This window comes from Heliangelus exortis, chromosome 6, assembly GCF_036169615.1.
Source record: "Heliangelus exortis chromosome 6, bHelExo1.hap1, whole genome shotgun sequence".
NCBI lineage: Eukaryota > Metazoa > Chordata > Aves > Apodiformes > Trochilidae > Heliangelus > Heliangelus exortis.
In genome coordinates this window covers 34702375-34723067 of record NC_092427.1, presented here as the reverse complement: position 1 = coordinate 34723067, position 20693 = coordinate 34702375, and the positions used below count along the sequence as shown (strand labels likewise).

The following is a 20693-nucleotide window of genomic DNA, read 5'->3' as shown; positions in this document are numbered from 1 at the left end:
AAAATGGTAAATCAGTGAGAGAGAACATCTTTATCTTCACAATATAAACTCACATCCCAACAAGAAGTCTTGATGCTGTTCCCTTTCACACCAAGGACCAGGATTGATCCTACATCAAACTTTATGGGTGTTTTTATTCCCCAATTTTTTTAGGGCAAAAACAAAAACAGAAAAAAAAAAAAAAGGAAAATCTGTCAAAATATGGATTAAATTAACCTTAGTGCTGTAAAATGCATGAGAAAGACTTGCACATTATCTGGGGCACAGGTTTTATTCTTTGCATAGTAATGATGGCAATTTGCTAAAAAAAAAAAAATATCTCAAGGTTTTCTTTTTTTCTCCTTGAAGCACCAGAGCCTATGGATTTGGATGGTCCCAAGGGAAATGGCTACATCAAGACTGAGTTAATCTCTGTGTCTGAAGTGTAAGTTTCCATAGAAATGCTGGATTTCTAGGATCTGATCATAACTTTTTAGATGCAGTTCATGTCCCTTCATAATATTTAAGGGGTAGGTGCCCCTGTCAAATCTTTCCTCTCTTAGAGGACCTGAGCACAGCACATTCAAGCAGTGCTGTGTTTGAAACACCATTTTTAGGCAGAACCCCTAGAAACTTGCTGGTTGGTCGTACTGGCAAATAATTTCCTGAAAAGGAAGTTCTTGGAGACTTGTTGGACTTGTTTAATTAGAGTGTAGATTACTCTCTAGTCCTAATTTCCATTAAAAGCCAGGCTGGCTTTGCAAAGCATGGAGTGCTTCCCACATACTGGTTCTTACCAAGAGCTCTTCTTGGAACCCAGAGCCAGACATGGCAGCCTGGCTGTGCCTCACTTCTTCAGTAAAGATTCATCCCTGCTTCTTCTCTCCTTCTATCAGCCACCCTTCTAGGCTCCTTTCTCCAGAAAATCTGCTCCCCATGTCTCCTGAAGAGTTTGATGAGGTGTCTCAGATAATGAACCAAGCAGAGATTGACACTGTGGTGTGTATCACAAACAGGAGGCTTGAGCCTTTTTTCCTTTTTTTTTTTGTTTTTTTTCCACTTCAAACATACATCAGACACTTGACCCAAGGTAACACTTGAGAACTCATCACTTCCTCTGCAGAGGAGAAGCTGGGAATCCAGAGTTAGACTGGGATTTCTATCCTTTTTCTTTCTGGTTACTTGTGGGATAGGGGTGGAGAACAGGAGAGCAAAGCTCTGTATCTCATAGGATATCTCATAGCATATCTGTATCTCATAGGGAAGGAGGGAGGGGAGAAGCAACACTGCAGTCCAATGCTGGCAAGGTACCACCTGATAACAGAACAGTGTCAGGGGTGCACACACTTCAGAAAACAAATTCCAAATCAAAGCACAGATACTTCATTTTCTCCATGGTATTTTGGTCCTAAGATGTGTCTGATGCTATTTGGGGGCTGTGCTCTGTGGCTAGCACAGACTGGACTATAACTACTTCTCTGGGTTTGTTTATTGACATTTCTTTTCTTCTTGCAGATGTGTTCAGCATATGGAACTTAAGAGGCTGAGCTTTTTACTGCATCATTAAAGCAGCTGATTAGCTTATGTATGCATCCTGCCCTGCACTCTGACTTGGTGCCACGCTTCACTCTTGATTCTTTGGTTTCTCAACCTACAGGTCCAGTAGCAAAATGCAAATCTAAACAGCAGCCTGGTTTTGTTTAGAAGTTCTTTGTTAAAGAATTTCCAGTTAGCCAGCTCCCGTGCCAGACTGGAGGAAGAGGCAAAGATAGGAATGAGATCTTCAGCAAGAGCATGAGGAAAAGAAAAACATGGCATTTTTTGGTGAAGAGAATTAGTTAAATTTAACATTTAAAACAGTTGGCTCTACATAGAAGGCTTCAAAGGAAAGTTAGGCCTTTTGCAGAGGTTCTGTGCAGAAAGGTCACATCTTCCACATGGTGACTTCTTAACTTCCATAAATTTGAATTTTCACCTGCATCACAGAAAGGAGCAGACTGGGCAGGTATGTGCCACACTGAATCCACAACCTGCTCAAGTTTTTCCTGGTTTTATCTTTTCCAAAGGCATGGCATGCAGAGAGAACAGAAGCCACAAATGCTACCTGCATTTCATTTTTGCCTGTTTCTAAAACCAAGTTCTGTTGTGTAGGGTGTTTAGCACAATCCTCCTCATAAAAAGCACTTCTTAGAACACCACCTGGCATTGGCATGTGCTGAGCTTGCAACTCAACATGTAAAATCAAAATTAAAGCCTCTACAGACATCAGTCATGCTGTCTAGTAGCAGTATCAGGCAAACCAAGAACCTTAAAGAGAGCAAAAGGGGTCAGAGTATGTTTTTACTCACTCTGCTTACTCTACCAAGGTGTGGATCTGGGCACTCTTATCTTTTTACAATAACACTTGCCCCATTGAGGTTATATAGGTGGGATGGAACTTAATTTTTTTTATGCCCTATGAACCAGGGTACCTATTTAACTGTTTGAATAGCCAGAAGATGCTACAGGGTTTAATAATTCAGTGGTTTTGCAACTAGGGATAAAGGAATAGGAAAGCAAAGAAGTCAAATTTATACAGATTAATGGCTGCAGCACGGGCAATCGTTAGTACTTAAAAGGATAAAGCTGTGCTTCCACTGGAGGAGGAACAGGTTTGGTTTTCTGCAAGTTTAAAGATAATTAGCAACTCTTCAGCAGCTGCTTAGAAATGACTGGTTCAATTTGGTGTGTAGTGCTCAGGAAGACTGATGTGCCCCCTGCAAAGCCAGAAAGAAAATCTCAAGGACCTAGAGCACATATTTCAAAGAAAAGCATTGCAGAACACACCTATTTTTGGTGCCTTGGGCCACTGAGGTTTAACAGTGCTACAGAGTATCACAACTGGTGACTTTAATACTTATTATAACTAGCTGAATTATTATCTCTGTTGCAATACAAAAATCAGATACCTGTTTCTTGAGCTAAATACATCTTGTGCTTGTGGTTGATATGCAGCAGTTTGTTTTCATTACTATTATACTTCAATTTCCTCAACCAGTTCTCTTGAGAAAGTCAACACAGTGACCTTATTTGTGGCTTTGTCTTTATGTAGCCAAGAGTTCTAAAAGCAATGGGTTTTCCCCCGTGGAATGTTCTTCTGCCAAGTTCTCCCAGTAGTTTACTGTGCATCTCTTTTAAATTTGTTTGAACATCTAAACAGTTACAGCTCTGAAGCCTAAGGGACTGTAATAGATTCTTTCAATTCACAGCACTGTTGCAGGCCAGTCTGAATTAGAGTTCTTAGAAGGTGACTGCTGGAATAACCTTTATTCATTCTTGTATCACATCATTGATTTTTTTTTTTTTTATTTCTTCCCCAACCAAACTTCAATAAACTCAACTTGAATTTCCAATGGGAGTTGATCAGTGGGGTAACTGACCTAACACTGCCAAACTTTGTGAGCTGTCAAGCTGGCCCACTGCTGCATCATCATTTTTCTCTGGGGCTGTGAAGTGACACAATCCCTCATCTTGTCAGACTTGTAACTACACAGCCATAAAAGCAGTAAAAGGACAGAAACTGCTGGCAAAAGAGCAGCAGTGAAGAGCAGGCAGGCAAAAGCTGCTGAGGACACTTGGCCAATGCACTGAAGAACTGAAGAATATTTTTTAATAAAAAGCATCCAGAGAAAGGACAGGGCTCTAGAAGATACAGATAACCAATAAAACCATCATCACCTTGGTATTTCCATTTATTATGCTGTAAAAAGCAACACTATCTGGATTTTATTTCTTAAAATAAATAACTTTCATTTTCAGAACCAATACAGCTGAAGTTTAGATTCATTGATGGGAAACTGCTAGAAATACATTCATGACTGTCCATTCCCCACAACACAGAATCTAAAAGTCAAGATCAGCCCAGTCAGTTACAATGACCAGAAGTACACTGCCAATAAGTATAGTCACTGATAGTCCAGCTCTGAAGCAAAAAAAAAAAGAAAAAAAAAAAAGAAAAAAAATATCTGGTACAATACATTTTGTTCACAAAGAGAGGCTAATTAATGCTAAGACTATCACAACATTTCTGAGTACAAAGCATTAAGTTAGCTTAACAATTTTAGGTTGTGGTACAGAAGGAACAGATATGACAGAAAAACAAAGGAGTGGAGGGATCTTCTTCTTTGGAGCATAAGGAAGTCGGGGTTTGATAAGATAACCAAAAGCAATTTATGGTAAAATCTACATGTCAGTGTCATGAATGATAAACAGCCAAACCAATGTACTGCATATATTTATATTTATATCTATAAATAATGCCATGGCTAAAGAGCTGCGTTGCTGAATTGGACATTACAAAACAATGCATCTTCTCACAATGAGAAAATACTAAAACTAACCAGCAAAAATGCACTGAAGCTAAGACCAGCTAAAGCATTCAGGATGATCCAGAAAAGCAGCTAGGGACAGATCTTTAATGTTAATTCAGTTAAAATAGCTTCTTTTGGAGTGGGTTGTTTTTTTTTTTTTTGTATATATGTGTATTATATCGTTGACCTATCTTTTAAAACTGCCAGTATGAACAATGCAAATCTCAATTAAAGAAAGCTGAATCAGGTATTTTTCTGAGAAGCCAAAGGAGATGTTTTAATAGGGAAAAAATATGGAAGAAGTCAGATTAGCACTGAGATACAGAACACTAAGAAGCTCGAGTCCATCTGGAAAAATTCCTCAGCACTGAAGTTGACAGATCTGGTGCCAGAGAAAATACATTGGAATTCAGGGTGCAGCAAAGAAGAGGCTCTGTGCTACTCTGTGACCAGTGTGGCTCAATAAAGAGTCAGAGGCCATTCTGTTGAGTTCTTGATCAGAACTAAGGTGGCTGTGACACAGGATGTGAAAAGAACGGGTTAAAAGCCTTCAGAAAAACAGCTGATCCCTACTAAAAGGGAGGAAAAAAAAAAATTAAAATAAAAAGCCACTTAAGAACGGAAAGATTCTTGAGAAAAAGTGTTTGATAACCATGCCAGCCAGATTTGTAATGTGATTCCAGGGCTTTAGACCTTCAGACTCTTCCAAGATTTCATCATCTCTCAGACAGTCACTGCTCGTGATGAGTATCAAGCACTTTTCCCTGCAGTTCCTCCTCCCTCGAGGAGGCAGTATGGCATCTATCAACAAGAGACTGTACAGGGACCCCAGTGGATTTATTCTCAACTCTACTGACCTGCTGGGCCACTCTGGAGAAGTTACTTCTCCCTGTGCCTTCACAGACTCATTTGCTAAAGGAGGATAATGTGGTTCAAATCATCTTTATAAAGTGCTTGGGCCATTCTAAAGAGAATTTGGGTGTTGTTTCAGGTGGATTTTGGTGCCTAAACAGAAAAACTTGAACTCTGAGATCTACTCTGGACTTGTTCACTACATGCTAGGATAAAATCAGCCAGATACACACTTCTCATACAAAACCTTTTCCACGTGCTAAACAATTCTTGCCTAGGATCCTTGTGCTAAAATTCTCGCCTGTGTCTAACAGTTGTGGTGTTTTGTGAGCATCAAACTCCTGACTTCTAAGTGACTGCTCATTTTTTGAGGTTTTAATGCCACAACGTTGCCAGAAGCAATCACACACATCCTAACCCTGCACTTCTGCCAACAAGAAATAACCTGCAGCTACACTTCCCACGACAGGGCAGGTGCCAAGCTGGCTTTAGTGGCAAGACAATCCCACCCTTCACCTTCACAAAAGGCACCACCTAAAACTTGTGCTCCTGTTGCTGAACTCCTGTGCTACACCAGCAGAATCCCACTGATGCAATATCCTGCTCCCTGGTTGATGGTAGTGCAAAAAAAGAGAACACATCCCAAAAAATTTGGCTTATCTCCTGCTCTGCTCATGCTGTGTTTGGCTCTGTGCTCCTTAAAGCTGTTTCACTCCATCCGTGTTCCTCCACACAAGCCTAAATGAAGTCAGACTTCCATGCAATATTTGGTTTGGTGATTTGCCTTATTTCCATTCCCCTGGCTGGTTCCTGGTGCAGCTTGCCAAGAACCCCACAGGTGAGCCCAAAATGGGGTTTTTGCAGCTGCTCAAGGCTTGCTGTAGTGCAAAGAGACCTGCAAGGAACATGGCTGCATAGAGTGGAAGCACCCACTTTCCCCAGGGATGGGGAAGTTCTTTAGCAGCTGAACATGGAGAGAGAGGAGGGAGAAGAGACAAAAGGGACTGAAAGAAACACTTCCAAAACAAACAAACAAACAAACAGAAAAACCCCACTACACATCATCTGATGTTAGAAGTCACGTTCCCCTACACCATTTGGTCAAACAAACCTTAAAGCAGATTCCCTGACAAGACTCTTAAGAACAAACCAAAACCACTGACAAGTGTCACCTAAATATTCTCTTGATATTTATATTATGTAAACAAGGTTGTGTGGAAATTTTTATACACTTTTTTTTTTTTTTGTATTTTTTTTTTTTTCCCAAAGATAAGTGCAGATCCTTTACTTGACACACCCAGCCTAAATCTACATCAGCATCCTCAGCTTTTGAAACACCTCACTGACACTCATACCTGACAGTACTCTGGCTCCTCTTGGCCATACTGAAAACAGAGGGCTACAGAAACAAAAACTCAGCAGAAAAAAAAAAAATTCCTGACCACGGACTAGAAGACACACAGAACACAAAAATAAATTAAAGTAGTGCACGGTAAAGCCAACAACAGCTGAATATTTTTATACATCAATCATATGCAGCATGAGGTAATATTGCTCACATTATGGAGGGAGATTCTTGGTTGGTTTTTGTTTCTTTTTGAGAGAGATGGGATTTGTCCTGTGCGTATAGAAACTCCTGTAACATAACACTGAAGTAACAGAGACTTCTGTAAAATATAGACCACTATCAGATAGAAACACACACGCTCTTCATTACTTATGTATATCACAATTAAATAGGTGATTGGATTCTTAGGATCTAGCTGAAGATTATTATAGTAAGCCATCCAGGTTTTTATGAACCGTTTGGTTCTCCTTTCCATTGTTGGAATCCTCTGATGGGGTGTATTGGACCTGGTATTCTTGAAGAATTTTAAAAACATCATGGTGTCCAAAATGTAAAGCTTCATCCATAGGAGTGTTGTTCCACCTACAGGAAAAGAGCAACAGTGGTCCTGAGATCAGTACAGATCCAAAAGCACCAAAAAATCTGATTATTTGCATTAATAATTAAGCACAGACCATGCTCATTTTGGTAACTGTGGAAATACTCAGTAAGCTGAGCATTTATAGAGATGTTTTAGTGGGTTCACCAATTTTTTTCCCTGCTTGCTCTGCAGAACCTACAGAGAAGCAGCAGATCCTCCTCCTTTTGCTGCAGTGTACTGGCTTAATGCATTCCACTCCTATTTGATGGACACCTCTCCCTGAGGGAGCTAAAAAGGTGCTAGAAAAATCTCCCTCCTCTAAACTGGCTATAAAACCACTCACCTGTCTTTGGGGAAAGGATTCACTTTGCAGGCTTCCAGTAGAAATTTAACAACATCCACGTGTCCTGTAAAAAAAAAAAAAAAAAAAAAAAAAAAAAAAAAAAAGCAGGATTTTGATTATTTATATTCACATATATATATATATATAAAACAAGCAAACAATTTCCCAAAGCAGGTATGATTATATGGAGAGGCAGAATAATATGATTATTATTAAAGATAATTAAAACCAAACCCACATTCCATCAACAGGCAGCAAGTGGCAGATGGGAGGGCATTACCTTCTGCAGCTGCTACATGCAGAGCTGTTCTTGAGTCATAGTCTCTCTGTTCCATGTCCATTCCTGACAGAGCAAATCTAAAAAAACAAAACAAAAAAAACCCAAAAATATTACAGAGCTGTCTTACAACATGAAAACAAGGATGGAACAATACCCCTCTGCCAAAACAATGAAACATCTGCTGCAAGAGGGCAGACAGGATCAATAGCACATTGTATCTTCAGTTCAAATAAATAGAAGAGGTCCTCAATGCTTGGGTTTTAAAATTAAGATATTTTCTAACATTAGATATTCTCTCATTTTTATAAAGGAAAAGAAAATGTCTTTGCAGGGAACCTAACAGCCAACAAATCTTGATTTAAAAGTCTAACGTGGACAAGCTGAGTCATATAAGGGAAAGTAAATTTATGCCAGCTGAGGAAACCCAGGGAGGACTCCTAAATCTGAAAATCCTGAACAGTCTTCCATTATCAAGACATCTTTCATCACACTACACTGTTCCAGGACAGCAGAGTTAAATTATACATATTTTCCAGGCAATAACTTTATTCAGGTGTACTCTAGCCAAATTAACACGTTTGCTGTGTTTCCTATTGTTAATTCAAATGTTGCCAGATCCTGCTCCATATTTAAAAAGCAAAACTGGATTTCCAACAACAAAGTGCATTTTGCAGCCTGATTTTTTGGGGCAGTTTCACAACAGAATTACACACAGCAGGTTGGAGTACACTGAGGATTTTCTGCCATCACTGTAAGGCAGCTGGTTAAGGAAATCATTTCACTACAATCCCAAGAAACAGAAAACAGTGGGATTACAGGACAGTGTGAGGACACAGGATAGGTTTTTAGGGTGTCTGTTTGTTTGTCTGGGTTGGGAGGGTTGTTTGGTTTGTTCCAGGACACAGATTTCTCTCTCCCTACTTGCCCACAGGAATAATTTTCCCAACTTGTTCTTTCCCAAGGCAGCCAAGCGAAGGAGGAGAAATCAGGAAAACATAACTAAAAGGCAATAATGAAGCCTGTGTAACAGAACATGCTGAAGTCTCCAGAGCAGCCTGGATGTCCCCAGCATGGACAGAGTGTCCAAGCAGAGGGAAACAACAGCAGCAGGTACCAAACAAGCAGCTTTTCCAACCCCCAGCCCACCCTGATTTTTACCTCCGGAGTGCAGACACGTCCCCTGTGTAGGCAGCAAACAGCAGATTTATCACAGACTTGACCTACAAAGGCAGATAAAGAGCAGTTTATTCAGCTTCTGTCCTCAAAAACTGAAAACTCACAGTCAGATGCTCCAGTGCTTGTCAACCTGTTCATTTGACCCCCTTCCCTGGCCACATTTTGGTGGTCCAGGGTGAAACTCTGGAAGAATTCACTCCAGCTTGCTTTGCTGCCAGCACTTGTATGTCTAGTTCTCCCAGGGTAAAGCCATAAGGATAGCAAAAGAATCATAAAATGTGCATTTTTATTCTTTTCTAGTAAAAAACATGAGCCTTGCTATACAGATAAACCATTTTTCTCTCTTTGCCCTGTGATACCCAGATTTGAATTACAAACACAGCCCAACTCAGGCATCATAAACACCTCATAAGACAAACTTTCTGGAAAAGTAAGGTTTGGGTTTTGTCATCTGGTGTTTTTCTGGGTTTGTTTTTTTTTAACAGGATAGATTCTTAATGCTAGGAGAAATCCCTGTTGGCAGAAGAGAAGAAATAGCACAGGTTATCCTCTGTAACACTGATTTTCCTTGCATATATCTAATAGGCTTTCTTCAAATAAGCAATTTTAAGCAATTCTATCATATGTAGAATCACTACAAGAAATGCAAAGTTTAAAGGCAAACAAAAGCAGGATCTTTTTAGATCAAATACCACAGGTAAAGTCTGCAGCAAGTCGTGCCCTTCTTAGCTTTATTGCTCTAATAAGAGCCAACACTGTCAGGCTACAAAACCTCATCCCTTGCACATTTTAACATATCCTGGCTGTGCTAACTCCCCAAATTTTAACAAGAGCCAAAACTGACAAGGACAGCTGGATTTCTGCATCTCACATCAGCTTCTTCCAGAAACTGCTATGGACACTTCTGGGCACCACTTCACAGCATTTTCCAGTAAACTTCTCAAATGCTGTGCTGCTTCCTGAGTCCACAAAGCTCTCCCTGCTCCAGCTAAAGGGGAAATCTGATGCTGCACTGACCTTACAAGGAGGAGGAGAAGCAAACAACAACAAACAAGCATCCTTGCCCAGCAGCAAGTCTCCCACAGCTTTCTGCAAAACTCACAAGCATGTTTCACAGGGCCACAGAGGAGACAACATCTGTGCCTCTCCTAAACCAAAGCACTGGAATTGCTTGTTGGGTTTTTTATTTTTTTTTTTTTTTTTTTACACCTCAAATATGCACTGACGCAAAGAGAGACTGAAGCAAAGAGGCAGAGCCAGGATGGAAACAGAGCCACTCTCCTTTCTGAGCTCCCCACAAAGTCCTGCAGCTCCTTTTTGCTCTGCTGAGGACCTCCTGAAGAGAATGTGCAATTTTTTTATAGACACTGGGCTGCAGGCTGTATTTAAAAGCGGGCACAAAAAAAGGGGAAATTGGTTTGATAATCTCTAAATTTCATCAGGATGATTCAGATTTCCTTGCTGAGAGCAAAGCTGAGTGTTGCCCTGCTGCTGGTATCCTGCAGACAGACCAGGATGGCTGCACTCAGACATTCCAGGTTCTGCAGATGCTGAATACTCTCATTTTTCTTAGATCTAGGATGAGAAAAGGGCATTCTGTCTTTAATAAAAACCATCTCAGAGGTAACTGGCCATCCTGGCTGGGTATCTTTGTTTCTGGGAAATGCAAATATATATTATAATAATAAAATAACAAGCATTCCTTCCTTATAAAAAACTCTCAGAATGCAGCTGGGGCCAAGAACCACTCTGGGTTCAGCTGAACATTTTGCTAAGAAGCCATTTTCATTCTCTATCATGATGTGACAAAATATAATTTAGAGATTCCTGAGGCTTTCCAACACAATTATCTTAGGCCATATCTCTCAGCAATCTGGGAGAGGTTAAAGCCTCTTCTTTCTTAAGACAAATAAAGCAAAATCCAAGCTTGCATTGTGGTAAACCCGACCTTGACAGATCATAATAAAAAGAAATACAAGTCCAGACAAAAAGAAAGAAAGAAAAAAAATATAAGCTCTGCTTGTTTAATTCAGAAGAGGGAAATGTGAGAGCAAATATGTCTGCTCCCTGTCCAGCACTAAAGGTAATGAGATACAAAAAGGAGACAAACAAATTCAGCAGGACAATTAGTAGCAGAGTAATTATCCACTCTGATCAGCAATGAACTTAAGCTGGAAAAACAGCAGACAGTGTAACCATCACCACTGAAACAACCCCCCAAAGGGCTACCTGCCCCTGTTCCACATGAGCCTTTCATGACTTCATGGAAAAAAATCAGGTTGCATTTTTCTAGCAGCAAAACCCATCAGCTCCATAACTGCACCCTACTCTATCAGCAGCATAGTCCAGGCCAAAAATTAACTCATATTACAAGGTATGAAATTAAATTCCTCACAAGGCAGCCATGAACAACAAAGATGGACGTAAAAAGTGAATTTAAAAGACATTTTTAATGGCTTCCAGAGCCTTTCAGATTTCAAGGTAATGTTAACCTGAGCAGCACATCTATTAAAGCATCACATAAAAGGTTGTCTTTTACATTAATAAAAAGCTGGGCTGTGAGAGTAACTTCCTGCCAGAGGCTTTTTAACTGCATGAGAGATGCCACTTCTGTTGCCCTAAAAAAACCCAACCAAACAAACCAAGCACAATCAAGACTTGCAAAATGCAAGCAAAAACTCTCTGCCCCCAAACTCACACCTTTACTAATCCTGAGATAACAACTCTGGTGGAAAAATCAAGAGCCCAAGTGGGAGCAGCAAACACATGATTGTGGGGGTTCTAAATGTAGGGGAGAACACCCCAGATGAGCTGAATTCACTGACACTAAGTAGGGCACAAGGGAAAAAACAACTGATTTAAGTGTTCAGAGACTGTGAGTGGCTCATTATTATCCAGACATGGCTTTCACTGCACTGATCAACACAATTTTCCCTCCTCTAGGAGCAGCAAGTTTTACCTTCAACCCAACAGCCATGAAATCTATTTTTTTTTTCTACTGCACAGAATTCCTTAACCATGAAAATGTAACCAAAGGAGAAGGGCTGGGAGCCCCTTCTCCATCTCTGAGTTGGATCAAACATCACCCTACAGCACCTACCATTCCTTAACACACACCATGGACATCTACACACACAGCAGTGCCAAACCCAGAGCAAAAATATATGTTGAATGGGGGATAAAAACTCCTTGAGCTGCACTGGCTTCACTGAACAGCTCTTTTTACTACTCAGAAACACAGAGCACTTCTCACTGAGCTGTGATGAACCCATCTTTGTCTGCTCATGTCCAGAGTGCAGGATAGAATTCTTGTTATTGAAGAGGTGAAAGCAGCAAGGAAGGGCTCCTCAGGAATCTTTGTGTCATCCAGCAGTAAAGATCAGAAGTCCCAGACCACACACTCTCTATTTCCACCTCCAGGTTACCAGGTCTTAGAGGTCTCAGACTGAGCTGGGTGAAGCTACAACTGACTCAGTCCAGAGTCCTGCTTCATATCCCAGGTGTCCAGATGAGCACAACCTCCAGAGATCCTTCCCAACTAAATATTCTGTGAGGAGGTGAGCAGCCCAAGAAAGCAAAAAAACCAAAACAAGACAAGAAAATAACCAAGGCTGTTGTTGCTGAAGAGCTGTGGTGACGTGAAAGGCAGGAAGCCCTTGGAGCAGCAGGAAGTCACATCACTCTGACAGACATTTCTGATAAACATTAATGGTTCTAAGAGAGAAGAAAAAAAAAAAAAAAAAGAGGAAAAAATACCACCCCACACCCCAAAACCCCAGCCCAAGTGAGATGTGGCATTGAGAGTTACAAAGGCACTGCTGTCCCACCACTCCTGGCCTCTGCAACACACTGTGGGAAGACACAGAAACCTTTGGTTTGTTGCTGGGTTTGTTCTTGTTTGAATTTATCAGTTTGCTAAACAAACAGCAAAAGAAAACGATAAAAAAAATAAGTTTAGTTTCAGTATTAAGATCCTGAAGTTATTTATCACAAGTGAAATCTGAACTAGAATTGATCCAGAATGCTGAAGGGGTACATGGGAACAACCTTGATAAGGGTATTTGTATCAAAATTGCCTTCCCAAAGTTTGCCTTTCCTAGCTGAGCTGCACACCCAAATCCAGCCCACATGGGAAGGCTTTATTTAAATTAATTTTACTCTCATGATGTAGATAGAGAACTATCTGTAGTTCTGTAGATGTTTACTCTCATGTTGAGAGAGAATCCCTACACACGACTGAGATGAGAATCACATCTGCACATAGACTGGGCCAGAGGATTTTTTTATTTTACCACTTAGAAAAAGAGCCTGGCTATGACTGCCTAGCTCTGAGTCTTATCAACACATCTCTCTGAACACAAGCTGCTACCCTTATCAGCACCAAGAAGGGAAACTGAGGCCCAGAGATGGAAACAAACTCCTTGTGGTGAGCACAGGCTGGGAGAGAGGAAAGGCAAACAGCTGTGCAGGCAAAGAAAACAAACCCCTTCAGAAAAAAAAAAAAAAAAAATTAATTTAGCTCAGAACTGGATTAATTCCATGAGAAGCTCTTAGCTGAAAAGGTCACTGAAGCTGGATTTTAATTTCCTACTGTGTCCTGCTTCCTGAGAGCATCCCCCCACCCCTCTTCACTCAATTTCTTTGAAAACATCACAGAATTGACAGGCTACAAAAATATTGCTTCCAACTTGACTGTTTCTCCAGGTGGCTGAGGAATACAGTTAAGCCCAAGAATTTCAAAGGCAATACAAACAAGGATGAACAAACAAACTCTCCTCATTTTTTCAGTACTCTTTACCGTGGTTATTTGGGGGCAGGGGCACAAGTCAGCTTTCCAAAAGATGTTCAAAATATTTGGGGGGCTTGAAGGGGGAAAGGTTGAATGCAAATTGTTTCTCAAGGACTTTGCTGTACATGAACTTCAGTGCACACCTTCACTGCAGGAGGATTTAAAATACAATAAAAGGATTGGGGAAGAAGAGAAGATGCAGCCAACTGAGAAAAAATACCAAGAGCCACCACGTTTTTGTCTCGTTTCTCATGCCTAAAATGGGATGTAGAGTTTCCTTTTGGGAACTCCACCCCCCTGGATTGAAGAACGAAGTTTAAAGATTCCCTGGCATGGGATGATGGGAGGGTGGTGATGAATCAGGGGATGAACTTCAGCTCTTGCAGCTCTGGAGTTCTCCCAGGACAAGCACCTGGCACCCAGATGCAGGTCCTGACCCACTGGGACCTCAGAGTGGGTCTCAGGTACACGAGACTCTTGGTACCACCCAGAATCTTGCTCTCCCAGCTGGAAGAGACCTGCAATGAGCAAGGAGTCACCTTCTGCAGCTCTTCAGCAGCTCCAACAAAGACCAAAAAAAAAAAAAAAATCAGATAAAAAAAAAAAATCAGACCAAAAAAAAAGACCAAAAAAAAAAAAGACCAAAAAAAAATCAGACCAGAAAAAAATCAGACCAGAAAAAAATCAGACCAGAAAAAATCAGACCAGAAAAAATCAGACCAGAAAAAATCAGACCAGAAAAAATCAGACCAGAAAAAATCAGACCAGAAAAAATCAGACCAGAAAAAATCAGACCAGAAAAAATCAGACCAGAAAAAATCAGACCAGAAAAATCAGACCAGAAAAATCAGACCAGAAAAAATCAGACCAGAAAAAAATCAGACCAGAAAAAGTCAGACCAGAAAAAATCAGACCAAAAAAAAAAATCAGACCAAAAAAAACAGACCAAGAAAAATCAGACCCCCCAAAAAAAGAAAAAAAACCAGACCAAAAAAAAAAAGATCAGACCAAAAAAAAAAATCAGACCAAGAAAATCACCTGAAGGCACCTCTGCAGCACCAGTCTCAGAGATGTTATTTCAAGACTGTGAATCCTGCTGTGGACCCAAGTGCTGGGCAGTTCCCCCAGCAGTGTCCCAGCTCTCTCCTGAGCCTGTCCCCAGTTGCCAGGGGACGATGCCACCAGGGGACGATGCCACCAGGGGACGATGCCACCAGCCTCCCAGCCTGTGCCCACGAGCTGGCCAGAGGCAGACAATGCAGGGCTGATCCGGCTCAGCCCTGGATTAGCTGAGAAATGCAAAAAATAGATTTCTAAGCTGTCTAAGGTGAGTGTTTGTCTCGCAAGTGAGGATTAACTTCTCATACCAGGAAGAGACCGACTGCTACGAAGTCTTCCTCTTCTCCTGACCTGTGCAAACGACCAAGCACCAACAAGCTGGACATGAGAAAGAATTTCTTTCTGGAGAGGGTGATCAGCCATTGGAATGGGCTGCCCAGGGAAGGGGTGGATTCTCCATCCCTGGAGATATTTCCAAAGAGCCTGGATGTGGCACTCAGTGCCATGGGCTGGGAACTGCAGCGGGAGTGGATCAAGGGTTGGACTTGATGAGCTCTGAGGTCCCTTCCAACCCAGCCAGTTCTAGGATTCTATGATTCTATGATAAGTAAAGGGTTTGCGTGGGCCAAGAGGGAGAGGACAAAGTAATAAATGCTCCCAAATCCACAGAAATTTGACTTGACAGCAACACTGTCCTGCTGCTTTCCCTAACGCTGATCCCTTGATGAGGGTCATCTCAGCACACAGCAAAAAGCAACCATTCCTCCCACTCTTGCAGATTTTCAGGATGCTTGTTTTATCAGTGATGAAAATTTCATTAAGTCTGAAGGTGCCAACAGAAATTCTCAATTAGCAGTAGTGGCCCATTAAAAAAAAAAAAAAAAAAAAAAGGAAAAAAATACATCTCGAGTACAAATTAAACTAATTAGTGATCAAGTTTTATACATGGTACTTGTAAAATTCAACTATCCTGAAGCATAACCCAGAGATTAATTTCTTCCTGCCACTAAGGTTTCAAAATAAAACTGGAATAAAAATGAATTTTGAAGCTTCAACTTTGAAAGGAAACCTGAGATGCAAGTAGTACCTGGAAGGTCAAATATAAACCAGGGCTGAATCTCAGAGAGGAACCCAGGTGCCTGTACATTCCAACACTAGAAAGGACAATTTCTTTTTAAAACTGACCATTTTTCTATTTACAATTATTTTGCAATAAACTGGAACCTGCTCTCCGGGGTCTGCTGACAAGGCTGCTGTTGGGAATAAAAATAATAATAATAATAAAAAAAAGTATCACTGTGTAAATGTGAAAGAGCCAGCCAGAGTTTTCCTTGAATTCTCCAGGTTGGAGGTAAGCTGTGTTGTGCAGGGAAACATCAATCCAAACTCAGTTTGTCTGAAATAAAGTGGAAGTATAAAAAAAAGACCACTTCTCTACATAATGTTCTGAAATCTGCAAAAAGAAGTCTTTGGCCTCTATCAAGAGTGATGCTCAGACTACACCTACACCAACCCAATGCCAACAGAGCCTCTGGCCCCACGGGCATTAAAAGAACACAAAAAGCTCATAAAGCTGGAATTCCTTGGGAAGTCTGTGTTCCCATTATTCCACAACTAATTAGAGGACAGGAATTAAATTAACATCGTTATAAACATGAACAACATGCAGAAATATTTGTCAATAAAGCCAAGACCAACTGCTCCAGAAAAAGTCATTTCTTCTCCAGCTTTCCCCCCCACCTCCTGGACCTATTTTCTGCACTACTGATCTTTGTTCCCTTCAGTAATTTGAAGAAAGTGCAAAAATAACTCTCCAGCCTGCAAATATTTACCCTCTCCTGTGGTCTGCAACTAACAGAGGAAAAAAAAGACTTCATCTTTTTTTTTTTCTCCAGCCCATCTCCCAATGCCCCAGCCATCATTTTCTTTCACTCTGGATGGTGCAAGCTCCAGAGGATGATCCCCAGCTCCATTGCTTTTACACACCATGGGTGAAGCTTTTATTTTTGGAGCCAAAGCTGCAACAGTGAATTTCAGAGCCCCTACTATGGAGTTTATTTTTGGAGGGGAATGAACTTGAAACACTGCTTGCACAGCACTTATTCACATGCCTTGTGCTGCTGATTGAAGCCTAACAGAGCCATCAAATACTTATTTATTCCTCAGCAACTGCCTTGCAGCTTTTAGCACTCATGTTCAAGCACAATACGTGTCTATAATACTGCAATCCTCTTCTCCCAGGAGTTATGTTTCTCCAGGACCAGCCACATTTTCTCTAGGAAACCTCTTCCAGCCTCTTACTACCCTCACAGCAAAGAATTTCTTCCTCATATTTAACCCGAATCTCCCTTTTTTTCAGCTTGAAACCCCCTTGAGATGGCAACCCAGCACCAAGAGGTTGAGGGCTGGAATAATCAGCTGAGTTCATTGCATTTCTGACCACAACCAAGACTTGTCCCAGAATTCTGTAACCTACACACAGACCCTGGACAGTGGAAGTGATTACACAGGATACATTATTTTAGGTAATGTTACTGCTTTATCATGAATTTACACTTTATTAGAAACTATATAAATACGTTGGGTAATTTAAGTAAGCTTAAAGGGGGTTTTTTTTGACCTTTAAATTATTGATCTAATTACTGATCAGGTTGGCAGGGCTGTAGCAGCTGCCAGGAGCAGCCAGGGGAGCTCTGGGGAATGGAGAGGATGGAAAGGAAAATGTCAAGGTCCAAGCATGAAAAGCTGGCACTGCAGCTCCTGCCTTCACCTCTGCACTTGGGACAGAGAGAAGAGGGAGGGATGAGAGTGAGGAGTGATGAGGTGTTGCTGTTTGCTAACAAGAGATCAATTCAGCAGAAAAAAATGATGTAATTTAGAGATCTTTTAATTTATTTGTATATTAAGCAGGGAACGAGTCCCTGTTGAAGTTGAATTCTTGCAATTCAACTGTTAAAAAGGGGGATTTGGTTTGGAAACAATTTTAGAATAAAGCTGGTCATTTCTTCTCCTGATTTCAGGCATTTTTAATTGGCAGGGAGATATGGACAAAACAATTCCATGACCCTAAAAGCATCCCTTTAGAAGGTTCAGTTCAGTTAGAGGAGCACTCAGACACAACCAAGCTTGTGCTGGTGGCTCAGTCCCAGTACCTGTCCCTGAGGTTGTGCAGGCAGCTGAATATAAGAAACATTTAATTAAAAAAATACACTGAAGATTTCTCCTGACACCAAGGAAAAGCAATATAAGCCCCTTCCTTCCCCCTGAGAACAGCCCTCAGTCTCCTTGACTGGGTAACGTGCAGGCTAAAGTCAAAAAAGGAGAAGGAGAGTGACCTTCCTGGAGCTGAAGGCTGAGCAGAGATGGTTTCTCTCTCCCCCTGCTCATCTACTGGATTTGAATGGGTTTCTACCACTCACATTTCCTTCCAATTCAAACCTTTCAGAGGTAAAAAAAAACTCCAAACAAACTCTAGTACTCCAGGTGTGCCTCCCTGAAATGGCAAAGAACAGAATATCAATACTGCATTTTGCAGGAACCTGATTTTCTTTGCCCAGCTTGGCCCCGAGGACTTTTTTTAAAATCAGAATACTTTGAGATAATTTAGGTATTTAAAAGCATCTCAAGTGATATTTGCTCATATATCTCAATTGATATTTGATATTGATATTTGCTGCAAGCTAGCACAATACCATAACAACTTTTTGTCCATTATTGCTGTTCTATTACCATAGCATTTTAAATAAAATCCTAATTTTTGCATAAAATCCTTGCCTAACAAGGACACCAAAAGCAGGAACTGGCAGCAGGTGGTCACCTTTTCTTCAGTTCAAGTTTGGAGCTATGAAAGGCAGAGTAAAGCAGAGTTCACCTCTTCCCAAACCTTGCTCACAAGGTGACCATCAAGTGGACAAGAAGTTCTGCAAAGAGTCTCTCACCAAAACAACCCCTCTCTGCCTGTGAAAAGGCTCACTCATCTTAAATACTAACAGCCAGGAGGTGGAAGCTGCTCAAGGAGTCAAAAAAAAAGTCTTTTAACTAATATGGAGAAAAAGTAAGAGTGACAGACAGACAGAATTGTGCTCAGTTCTACAAGTTCAGGCACTGCATGCTCAGAGATTATTCCATTTACCTTCTCCCAGTTATCCATCAATGCTCAAGCATCAGCAAACTGATTCTGTTTAACTTCCAGATAAGAGTATTGAATTAAGAGTTAGGTAATTAAACAAAAAGTGTTTACTAGATTAAGTGAAACAGCTACTTACCTTCAGGAGGTGAGATGCTTTCAGAAAGACTGTGCCCATCTACTCCACTCAGATGTGGGAATGCCATGGGGTGACCTGGGGCCATTTTCTCCCCAAATCCCACCACCACCTCCAGAGGAGGCAGAGGACTCAATCCTTCAACCAATACCAACTCCAGAGGCAGAGAGTGGGGCAACATAACCTGAAGTTTAGTTTAATCCCTTCCTACAAACCTCTCCCCTCCAACCAGGGCACTCAGACTCATTTTTTATCTAGAAAAGATTATGTAGTATCAAGATGATGTAAAGGAGAGGTGGATGGGGCAGTCTTTCCTTTCCTGGGCCATGGTTTGGGGCAGGCAGGATGGGGGGAAAGGCTGGAGGAGGAGCAGTGCACAACTGGTTGTGTCTTTCCCCTTCTAGCAGAAAAAAAGCCCCCACCATTAAAGATGAACTGGTGCAAGGGGCACACAGAAAAAAAAAAAAAGCACACACAAGTCAGAGCCACCAACTCCATCAGCACTAGGGTACAAGGCCCCAGGGAGAGAAATTTCCCTAGCTGGAAAAAAATTCCTGCAGAAAAGCCTCAGGAGTCCCTTATACACAACTAGAGTGGGAAATAATAGGAGTGGGTACACACCAACCAATATGCATGGACACACCTCTGTCACAGACACCTCTAAACAACTCTGAGATGATCCAAAATTTTTCAACACAGAAGACCCTCAGTAACTAATGCTGAAGCTCTATCAGGCCTTAGATGATCCTCTAGTGACCAGAGAGCTTCCCTCCTGGTGCTTTTCCATCCATCCTTGGACAAATAGGTCTGTCAGGAGAGCTGCTCATCTCAAATCCTACTCACCATTATTTTATTATTATTTTTTTATTATTTAATTATTATTATTTAATTATTTTATTATTTAATTATTAATTACTTATCCTTTGCTTCATACCCATAACCTTTGTTCTGGGGATGATTATGTTGATCTGCAAAGGTGGGGATGTTAAGAAGAGGAGAGAAACTCAAGTACCAAAAGCTGCCTGGTCCACCTGCTGTGTCTGACTTCTTCTGGTATCAACTACTTAAGTTATGACTTTTGAAGACAACAGAACTAAGCACATCACTGACAAAACTCCCAAAATATGAAGAAAAAAAATCTAATCAAATTTCACTAGACCTAGGAGCTAAAGTTGATTGATTCAACATTACTTTAAAAAAGTAAATAAATAAATAAAAAAAGTCATTCACGGACATTCCTAAACTCACACATCAGACCAGTAAGCAAAATTTTTGAAGACCTAATAAGGAAACCCAAGTTTGAGTAAGGATGGAGAATCAGACAGTTCCAGAGAACTGTTCCTTAACAAGAGGAAAGGAACAATAGGAAAACCCAGCCTGGCTCCTAATGCCTAAAGATGTTACTGCTGTGTCCTTTGCCATGAACAGTGTTCCAAGGGAACAGGAGGCAGATAAATTATGTCAGAAAAAAATTACCAGATCAAGTGAAACACCTCAGGCATAAAGACTTTCACTCTTCAAGTCAAAGAGGGAAACCAGGCAAGTTTTCAGTTTTAGGTGGAATCTTGCTATGTCCAAAGCATCCAAGTTACATGGAAAAAAATTAATTCCCTCTCTGAAAGGCTTTGAGATACTTTGCTGTCAAAGTTTTCACAGCATTTCTTTCCAGCCATGAA

General features: G+C 40.9%; 2 protein-coding genes across 7 annotated transcripts in view; one reads left to right on the top strand and one right to left on the bottom strand.

Moving 5' to 3' along the window:
• STAT1 (signal transducer and activator of transcription 1) overlaps positions 1 to 6229 on the top strand; it is a 32330-nt gene extending 26101 nt beyond the window's left edge. For 3 of the 4 annotated variants that reach the window (XM_071747827.1, XM_071747829.1, XM_071747826.1), the window contains 3 exons: positions 349 to 424; positions 876 to 978; positions 1495 to 6229. In XM_071747827.1, the coding sequence (XP_071603928.1) occupies positions 349 to 424; positions 876 to 978; positions 1495 to 1518 (203 nt within the window). In that variant the 3' untranslated portion in view covers positions 1519 to 6229. The remainder of the gene's footprint in view (positions 1 to 348; positions 425 to 875; positions 979 to 1494) is intronic. The other variant, XM_071747828.1, reaches the window with a different exon arrangement.
• Positions 3693 to 20693, bottom strand: part of GLS (glutaminase) — a 119667-nt gene continuing 102666 nt past the window's right edge. For all 3 annotated transcript variants that reach the window (XM_071747835.1, XM_071747833.1, XM_071747831.1), the window contains 4 exons: positions 8890 to 8951; positions 7732 to 7808; positions 7452 to 7515; positions 3693 to 7110 (listed from right to left, as the gene is read on the bottom strand). In XM_071747835.1, coding sequence (XP_071603936.1) covers positions 6954 to 7110; positions 7452 to 7515; positions 7732 to 7808; positions 8890 to 8951 — 360 coding nt within the window. In that variant the 3' untranslated portion in view covers positions 3693 to 6953. The remainder of the gene's footprint in view (positions 7111 to 7451; positions 7516 to 7731; positions 7809 to 8889; positions 8952 to 20693) is intronic.